The following is a 9,908-nucleotide window of genomic DNA, read 5'->3' as shown; positions in this document are numbered from 1 at the left end:
TTGGTCAATAACAAAAGTTCATCTCAATACTTTGTTATATACCCTTTGTTGGCAATGACAGAGGTCAAACGTTTTCTGTAAGTCTTCACACGGTTTTCACACACTGTTGCTGGTATTTTGGCCCATTCCTCCATGCAGATCTCCTCTAGAGCAGTGATGTTTTGGGGCTGTCGCTGGGCAACACAGACTTTCAACTCCCTCCAAAGATTTTCTATGGGGTTGAGATCTGGAGACTGGCTAGGCCACTCCAGGACTTTTAAATGCTTCTTACGAAGCCATTCCTTCGTTGCCCGGGCGGTGTGTTTGGGATCATTGTCATGCTGAAAGACCCAGCCACGTTTCCAGTGGCGACGGGTCATTAGGGGCAGGTGGGGCTAAGCCCCACCTAGTTTCAGCAGAAAGTATTAAAAATAATGATTACAAAAAAATGCAAAAAATAAATAAGAAAATATATAAAATATATTTTAAGTACATGTTTAATCATCTGATTCGTCTGTACATTGCTGTTTTAGTCTGTGTTCTTCTAATTAGTGTCTACAGTGTGTGCCTATTGAGCTGTTTAGAGCCATGTGGGACAAAACCCGATCATGCCCCTCCCTCTCACTGTCTAAGTGAACGGTGACTGTAAAAACTACACTGCACATGCTCAGAGTATTGTCCTATTTAATGTGTGTGGCAAACAAATAATGACCATAGGGGCATTGAGCTGCCATCCCCACCATACGTCATCTCACATAATTCAGAGCTGATTGGCTGTAAGTACGTGTGCCGCGAAAAGTGTGGTGTGTGAAGAGGAGACGAGGGACGCGTCCTAAAACCAGGAAGTAAGCTGCGCATGGCTTCCTTCCACAAAAAGCAATGAGATTTCTCCATAGGATTTTAGAAAATAGATCCAAATAAGATCTGTGGGAAACGTACCTGTTACACGTTTTGTTCAGCCGGATAATATTCACATGTCTACCCTACTTTTATAATTTTTTAATCATAAATCTATCGATTAGATTTATGATAGAGTTTTGAAACTCCAAGAAGATAAGGAGGACTTTTACAAAAAAGTAATAGAGATTTTTGTCCAGAGGGATAGGCAAATGGACTTCATCTTCAAGTCAAGGTAAGACCACCATTTTATTGAAAATGGGATCTTACTAAGAGAGAACAATTCAATATATAAATGATAAAATTACATTTGTTGAGTATCCTTTTGTTGAACTGTCTGTTTAAAATTAATCGAAGCATCAGACAAAAAAAGCTTTTGAAAATAATATTATATTTTGATTTAGGTCAAAATATAATATTTGTAAACCTGAAGAGTCAGTGCCAGTGCCTCACCAGCCATGAACCTCACTGCACGTCGATGCAGAAGCTTATATATAGACATCTAAGTTTGTTGTGCCCCACCACTTTTGTACAAACGCCACTGCACGTTTCATCTTCAATGCCCTTGCTGATGGAAGGAGGTTGTCACTCAAAATCTCACGATATATGTCCCCATTAATTCTTTCCTTTACACGGATCAGTCGTCCTGGTCCCTTTGCAGAAAAACAGCCCCAAAGCATGATGTTTCCACCCCCATGTTTCACAGTAGGTATGGTGTTATTTGGATGCAACTCAGCATTCTTTCTCCTCCAAACACGTCTAGTTGAGTTTTTACCAAAAATATGACATTCTCCCAATCCTCTTCTGGATCATCTAAATGCTCTCTAGCAAACTTCAGACGGGCCTGGACATGTACTGGCTTAAGCAGGGGGACACGTCTTCCAAATAAAACTTCCTGTTTTATTTAGAATTATTATTATTACCTCTTGGGTTGCCGTACTGCCAATGCATGACGTCATTGGTAAGCGTAACGGACCCCGAACACATATGGTAGGCCGAGCACATATGGTACTGACACCGGTCTTCCAAGACCCGAACGGACAAAAAGATGTGCTGCAGGCACGAAACATACTACCAACAGAAATACATTTCCCTCAGTGCCAACAGATGCCCATTTGCTATGTTCACACTCAACAGAAAGGATAATCCACAAGGGGCATATTTCATCACACTGTATGTTTGTGTTGGCAGATGCACACTGCTTGAACTAATAATGTACCACAGTGAGATGTTATGCTGAAAGTTTGTAATACTGCACATTTAAAACAAGGCCAAAACTATTTGAATGGCTGCACCCATTTTGCAGATTAGTAGGGCAGAAACATAATTTGGGTTATGTGCTCAAATGTTCATTTATTTTATTTAGCAATGGAGAGTCAGGACTCAGAGAGACACGAGGAGAGTTGGAGCTTTGATGTCAAACACTGATGGTTTATTTGGAGTTTCGGCCGGAGAGTTGTCAAGACAGGTGGTGTGTCACGAGTAGGGCTGAAACAAACGACTAATTTGATAATCGATTAATCTATCGATTAATGAAACGATTAATCGACTATTCGGACTATTATGCCTTGCACAATTTCTCAAACGCTCTTATTTAGCCATCAACTTTTAGATTTAGTTCGAGGTTGTTTTAGGCATGTGGAAACTAACAATGAAGACAATAAAGATGAATACTTGATTCAAAAATACATATATTATTAAATTAACTAAACAAATTGTGAACAGAATTAACATAGCTTTTTATTTAAATTAAATAAATAATATTTCACATCAAAAGAAACAACAATGTTTTAACAAATCGTATTAAATAATGTGATAGCATAATTGTAAACAGAATAGCTGAAATGTTAACAAAATAAATAACTCAGTTACCTCTAATCATTAACCCATGTTTGTATCATTTAGTTAACTCCGTGTGTTGCTGACGTGGAAAAGTTATTCATGGATGGGGGGGCTACAGAGCTACTAGAAAGACAGTCGAACCCGGTGCATTTCTCCGTCTGAATGTGGTGCACTTTTGCTAAATGTTTAGACAAATTGCTCGTGTTACCGCCCTTACATGCTAAACTCTCTTGGCAAAGAGAATTGTCCACATCGAGACGCCATCCCCGCCGTGTGTTGCATGCATGTAGCAGCCGTGTGTGTGTAAACCGCCCCGCCCCTTCGCATACAGGGGGAGAGAGATCTCGTCTGGATTGGAAAGATCGAAAATACACCATAGACGCATTTCTTTGTCTTTTTGCATATTAGAAATGAGTTGGTGACACTAAGACTGCGATATAATGTTTTTGTAGCAATAATACATATATTTTTTAAATGTCTCCAGTAGGCCTACCGATAAAAAGACCGATAACGTTGGAGCTCAACGGCGTGTAAAACACACGTGATGACGTCACCAACGAATCGACAACTGAATTAGTTGGCAACTAATTTGGTCATCGATTTTAATCGATTTAGTCGATTAGTTGTTGCACCCCTAGTCACGAGTTGACACAGCGGTTGCCAAACCAATTCTGAAGAACTCCTTCTGTAGCTCGAGGTTTTAACTAGTTCAGAGTGTAATAATCAACATTCTTCATCAGTGAGACTAAACATTATGGACCCTGAATCTAACTAGAGCTCTCGTCCATAGAAAAGAATGCGCGCCAGGGAACCTTCGTCCCTGAACAGTACACTACCTCATGGACTGGCAAAAACAATGTGCCCAAGCAGCCCCTCCTTAAGAGAGATAGCAGCAATACCCAAGGCCGTATACCTATGCCATGGGAAAGAAGACAGTGAGAAGAGAAAATGATGAGTGTGTCAAAGGTTGAATACCTAAGCAAATTATTCCATAACATACATTATTGTCTTACTTTTACACATGGCTCTGACTGGGACTTTGACTGTTCCTCTATATATAAAGATATGTAATCATGAGAAATGACATGTCACATTTATGGGACAGGTACAATTGTACAGTTGAGTTTCTTCAGGTTTGTAATTATAACAATTGTACACAACTTTGTCTTGGTGGCTTCTGCAGCTCAGTCTAAACAGCATGTTAGCTAGATATCCTTTTAATATTATTCGAAGCATTGAAAGTAGGAGTATCGAATTTTCACTGCACAATAATCATAGCCAGCAGAATGTAGATCAACTATTTTATTACATCCTTTCCAGGAAACTTGCTAAGAAATTATTGATACATATCAGTTCCTTCATAAAAAGTTATTCGGAAACCACAGGCATGGTCAAATGAAATGTTACTTTTGTTTTGTGTCTGTTTTCTACGGGTTAGTTTAGAAGGACATGCTAAACTCAATATGTTTTATCTATCGGTTGCTTTGCTGATGTGTTTGTTTTGTGGTTTCAAATACAAATAAATAAATAAATTGCTAAGTGATGTAATGGCATGAAAAAGCCACTTAAAACCTGTTAAGCCCCGAGCCTGTTTTTCAGGTCTCAGGCTCCAAAATGACATTCCCAGAACAAAGGACCATATTTTCCCTTCTAAAGGGTTAAATTAATAATCTTTTTTCTCAAAGCAAGGTTACACCTGTGAGTTGGATGTAGAGGTGTCAGAATCAATATAGATGTTTTTATTTTTAAAGTGAATTCAGATTGAACACAGTAAAGCAAATTAAATTATTGTGCACGTCCACATTTTTTTTTACTTATAGTGAAAACCACCCTTGAATGATGGGATGGTAGACTAAAAGCTTTAGGAATCCAAACTACAACATATAATAAGTACCCTGTATCAAGATTGATGTAAAACAAGTGAAATTTGACCTTTTAAGAGAGATTTAGCACCAAAATACCCACTTCTGGGGTCATTTGGGTGGATTTTCCATATCTCTGGCCCCCCTTGCTCGATTTTGCTGATTGACATCTCTTTCTAACCGTCAGAGCCAATGGAATCGAGGGGAACTCCCACATACTCCTTATTTGGTAAGGTGTGTGTGTGAGACTGACGCATAGCCAAAACCGGAAGCTTCGATAACTCTGGTGGCTACAATTAGCAGCTAACTTTTACTCTCCGATTTTTACATAAAAATTGAATTATGGATTATAAATAATTATTTCAGTTCCACAGAAACATTATCAACCTATGGATTAACCGATTCAGTCACGTTTTTTCTCGTTTTAATGCCATTGAACAAGTCTTTTGATCAGATTGACAGCTACGGTGAGACGACCTCCCGTAAAAGCTCCGTAAAGGTACGTGTTGTGATGTCTGAGTTTCGCGAGTTCGGATCACTTAGTGATGATACTATACCTAAATAATATGTGGAACCTTAGCTTTAATCGGATATCTTGTATGTGCAGCTACGATAAGTAATAAGGGTACTTTTATCTTGAGTTCTGTGCTAAAGTGCGTTAGCATTTTTTCGCTCAGGGGTCATTTAGATGCTTCTTATGAGACTTGTGTTTTGTTTTGGTAAAAATGGTTTGTATCTTCAGTTAGCTGAGATTATTCCCGTTAATCTGGTATAACACATTAATATGTTCTTAAATATTAAGATGCCCTGAGACACAGTGTCGTGAAAGAAAAAAGAAAGCCTGTTGAGGGGGGCTTTGGGGCTTAACAGGTTCACCTAATGGACCACACATGTCATGGAGGACATGTATTAGCGGTGTCGTTAGATCATTTGCTACAGTCTTGGCTAACTCCCTCTTTTGAAAATGTTCGAATGTTTGGCATCACAGCATAATGAACTGAACCGTTGTCTTTCTCTATCTCTCCTTACTGCCAGCTCTCTTCACTAGTATTCAGTGAGCTCCCTCGGTCTGCTGCCTCTGCCAGTGTTTGCCTTGTCCTTGGTTCCACACATCCAGCTGTCTGCATCAGCCTTTTGGGAGAAACAAAGTGACTGTCTTGATACAAAAAGTTATTCGTTTTTTTAAAGTTTCTGCAATTTCTGACATTGTGAGAAGGGGCCTTTCATTGAATCCTTCAAATGCAATTGCAATGACAAACCTTAAAACCATGACTTATAGTCCATTATTGCTTTGTCCATATCAACAATATCACCTGGTAATGTACACTATTCCCACTGTGATATAAGGGTCTAGTATTTCTTCATGATATTTTGAATTGAAACAGAAGTAGTAGTAGTAGTAGTAATACAATTATCACATCTTGTGGTAAAATCACAAGCATAATAAGTAAATGGTGTCATTATTATTCTGGTGTGATGGCAAATAAGAGCAAACAATAACTTCGTTGAGGAAAAATCTAATTTCTGTATAGTATATATAGACTGCTGCTCGTGCTGGCTGCTCAAATCTGATAAGAGTCCAATGAGAGGAGGGAGGAACTGAAAGAGCGCGCACGGGAGACGGGAAGCGGCACTGTGGTTTAGTGTGGTGCGCACCTCCCCTCTCCACAGCGCACAGAGCCTCTCGCTTTACGGAGCCTGCTTGCAATTCCTGATCTTCGTGCCAGAGCCTGCAGCTGTCTCTGTTCGCCCCGCTGCCGCTGCTGTGGGAAATCGAGGCTCCGCGTGACGAACGGCAAACCATTTTCCCCTTGAGGAAACCTGAAGGATATCGCAACTTTTAAACAATTTCCAACACAGTTAGGAGACTGAACGATGACACCTGACAGCTCGTAACGTACCATCCGCGTGTTGACTGACATCTTTGCAATTGTTAAGGCTATAGGAATGTGGAAAACAAGTCTAACTCAGCGGTGAGTGTTGTAATAGGTTTATTATTCCTCTCTCTTTCTCTCTCTCTCTCTTTCTCTCTCTCTCTCTCTCTCTCTCTCTCTGTGCGTGTGGTCGTGTGTGCGTGTGCGTGTGGTCGTGTATGTGGCCGTGTGTGTGTGTGCGTACACTTCAGTGTTTGTTAGATTGAACATAGGCGTTCCGCAACATTACATTTGGAGCTTAAACGTGGAGTTTGAGCACGACCGGTTTTGAATGCAAACGCCTTTACATTGAAACATAATGACTAGGGATATACCAACATATCACTGAAATATTCAACCTATAATTTTGTGTTCAAATCTGCCCATAATTAAATACCTACTATTTCCTTTCTGTCCACCCCTCTCATGCAGTAAAAGGACCTTCCTCTGCCCCTGACACCATGACCACGGACCTGAACTTGACCTCCCTGCTGAATGTATCAGATATCCACAATCACACGAGAGGATGTTCCCTCACCAAAACCGGTTTCCAGTTCTACTACCTGCCCACTGTTTACATCATGGTCTTCCTCACAGGGCTGGTGGGCAACAGCCTGGCCATTTGGATGTTTGTGTGCCACATGAGACCCTGGAGCAGCATCTCCGTCTACATGTTCAACCTGGCTCTGGCTGACTTCTGCTACGTCCTCTCTCTGCCATTCCTCATCTTCTACTACTTCAACAAAACAGACTGGATATTCGGGGATATTCTGTGCCGACTGCAGCGTTTCATTTTCCACGTGAATCTCTATGGGAGTATTCTGTTTCTGACCTGCATCAGTGTTCACAGGTACACCGGGGTTGTGCACCCGCTTAAGTCTCTGGGCAGACTAAAAAAGAAAGATGCAGTTATTACCAGCGCGTTGGTGTGGGTGGTGGTTATTATAGCTATCTCCCCCATCTTATATTATTCTAGGACTGGCTTGAAGCGTAATGCCACCACTTGTTATGACACCACCACTGAAGATGAGTTACCCGGTTATTTTATCTACAGCATGACTTTGACTGTGTTCGGGTTCTGTATCCCCTTCCTTATCATATTATGTTGCTATGGCATGATCGTCAACGCATTAATCTACAATGATATGAACAACGCTCCCCTGCGGCAGAAATCTATCCACCTGGTTATCATCGTGCTTGCAGTCTTCGCCGTCTCATACTTGCCTTTCCATGTGATGAAGAACCTCAACATGAGAGCCAGGCTGTACTTCCAGAGCCCGGACATGTGTGATTTTAACAACCGTGTCTACGCCACATACCAGGTGACACGGGGGCTGGCCAGCCTCAATAGCTGTGTGGATCCTATTCTTTACTTCCTGGCTGGAGATACCTTCCGGAGAAAGCTGTCACGGGCCACTAAGAAGCCCTCAAGGAAGGGGGACAATGTCATCCAGTCCAAGAGCGAGGAGACGGCTCTCAACAGCCTGGCAGAGTATGTGGAGAATGGGGACCGGAGGCTGTGAAAACTCACCTCTGTGTACCCGGTTACGGATGTGGATCTCTATTAACTTTAGAAAACCATGATGGACTTTGTATTGAATACATTAATGCACTGTGTGGACTGAAGGCTGTTTAAAACTTAATGGCTGATGGTTTATAGTTTAACTGTAGGATAAATGGGGGGCGTGTGGCGTAGTGGGTTGTCCGTAGGTGTTCGGATCAGGGGGTCACAGGTTCAAACCCCGCTGCAGTCAGCATGTCGTGGTGTCCCTGGGCAAGACACCTCACCCCAAATTGCTCCTGTGGGGATTGCCCACAGTACTGAGTATGTAAGTCGCTTTGGATAAAAGCGTCTAACAAGTGACATGTAATGTAATAAATACATTAATTTAACCCTGTGTTAACCAATTGCTCGCTTGCAGCCTGTCGATGATGATAAGCTATTGTACTCTAAATGTCAGAGCCATCACTCTTTATTCTTATCAAATAGTCTATATTACCTATACGTCGGACAAAATTAACATTAGGATCAGACAAGCTGCGGGAACTAGGTTTCCCTACAAGCTTTACAGTCCTGTTCATCAATCTTTTTCTGGAAAAATAGGACTGAACGGATGGCACCTCTTAGTCATCGGGCTGATACTTAATCAATAGCTATTAAGCAGGTGAGAATGTGGTTAAGGAAGCATACCTGCAATGGCTCTTAGAGAAAAAGTAAATGCACTGAACCTAAGACTGCTGGATGTGCCGTGCAGACATTATAATGCACTATGACCGGGGACTCTCGGCTCAGAGAGCTACCCATCACTCCTCGTTTATTTCTCCATCTATTACTGACTCGGCGAGGAATGTGGTCGACTAGTTTTTCAATTTGACAGGACTGAGTTTAAGGTCTGCAACGGCTCTGTTACCACAATCTTTCTCTCCTTGTAAACCTGTTCCTTACAGAGAAAAAGAGAAGATAATACTTACAGTATTTTTTGTGTATATGATACTACACTGAATGTTCTTTGATGTGTGCTGTACAGGATGTTGTGACGTTTCAGGGTAGTATGTGTTGGTAACTCTTCAAGTTGGTATCACCAATCCATACCTTTAGTGCATGAGTCCAGTATCAAATACCATCAGTAAATAACCACAGTATCTAATGTAGTGTTTATTGCAGTCTAGGGAATAACAATGCATTTTAAATGAGCGTAAACGATACACACACTCAATCATCTGCTTTGTGACTCCAACATATTGAAGACATGTTTGTATAAAATACCTCAAAGTAAATACTGCACTGTGTCCGTGTTTTGACAGATAATCATTTCTCTTTTACATCTGTTGTAATCACTTTGCAGAAATGATCGTGGAGCTCTCAGGGTGTGTTTTACCCTGGACTAGGTGTTTGATGTCTGTACTAATACTATTGTAAATCTGTAATGTGGTCACCTTTTGTCAAGAAAGGAAGTGAATCACCTGTACAGGATATCTGGGGCCACGTGTATCTTTGTCAATAAACTTTTTCTATAAACTGTGCCAGACAATTTTACGAGACTCACATATTTATTTCAGGCTAGTGCCTCATTTTAAGTCTAACATGTAATGGATGAATGCCTCTTTGTTTGTGCCAGCTGTACGTGTTCTTAGTTAAGCCCGCTCACTGTTACGAGTGAACAAACACTGTTGGTTGTGTAGACATGCGTGCAGAGTCCCTCCATTCGCTGCTCCTCTTGTTTCTCCACGGTCCTGTTTACTTTGTTTTTCAACATAGCCGGGAGGAAGCGAAGGGACGAGGGAGGAATAAAGAGTGGCACCTTTTTCTCCTGGCTTATCCTAAGACAGCTTTTGTGTCTTTCACAATAGTGTGGGGTTATTGATGCAGACAAGGGTGCGAGGCTGTTGCCAGAACCCCTGAGCTGCGCCATGT

General features: G+C 41.3%; 1 protein-coding gene across 1 annotated transcript; it reads left to right on the top strand.

The window, feature by feature from the left end:
• The first annotated feature begins 6,206 nt into the window (after positions 1-6,206).
• Positions 6,207-9,525, top strand: p2ry1 (purinergic receptor P2Y1). Its single transcript, XM_034097598.2, has 2 exons — positions 6,207-6,553; positions 6,926-9,525. Exon 2 carries the CDS (start codon positions 6,955-6,957, stop codon positions 8,014-8,016), a length of 1,062 nt encoding a protein of 353 aa, XP_033953489.1. The 5' UTR covers positions 6,207-6,553; positions 6,926-6,954; the 3' UTR covers positions 8,017-9,525.
• The last annotated feature ends 383 nt before the right edge of the window (positions 9,526-9,908 follow it).

Source organism: Pseudochaenichthys georgianus, chromosome 13 (assembly GCF_902827115.2).
Source record: "Pseudochaenichthys georgianus chromosome 13, fPseGeo1.2, whole genome shotgun sequence".
In the NCBI taxonomy this organism is placed as follows: Eukaryota; Metazoa; Chordata; class Actinopteri; order Perciformes; family Channichthyidae; genus Pseudochaenichthys; species Pseudochaenichthys georgianus.
This window is presented reverse-complemented; position numbering and strand designations above follow the sequence as displayed.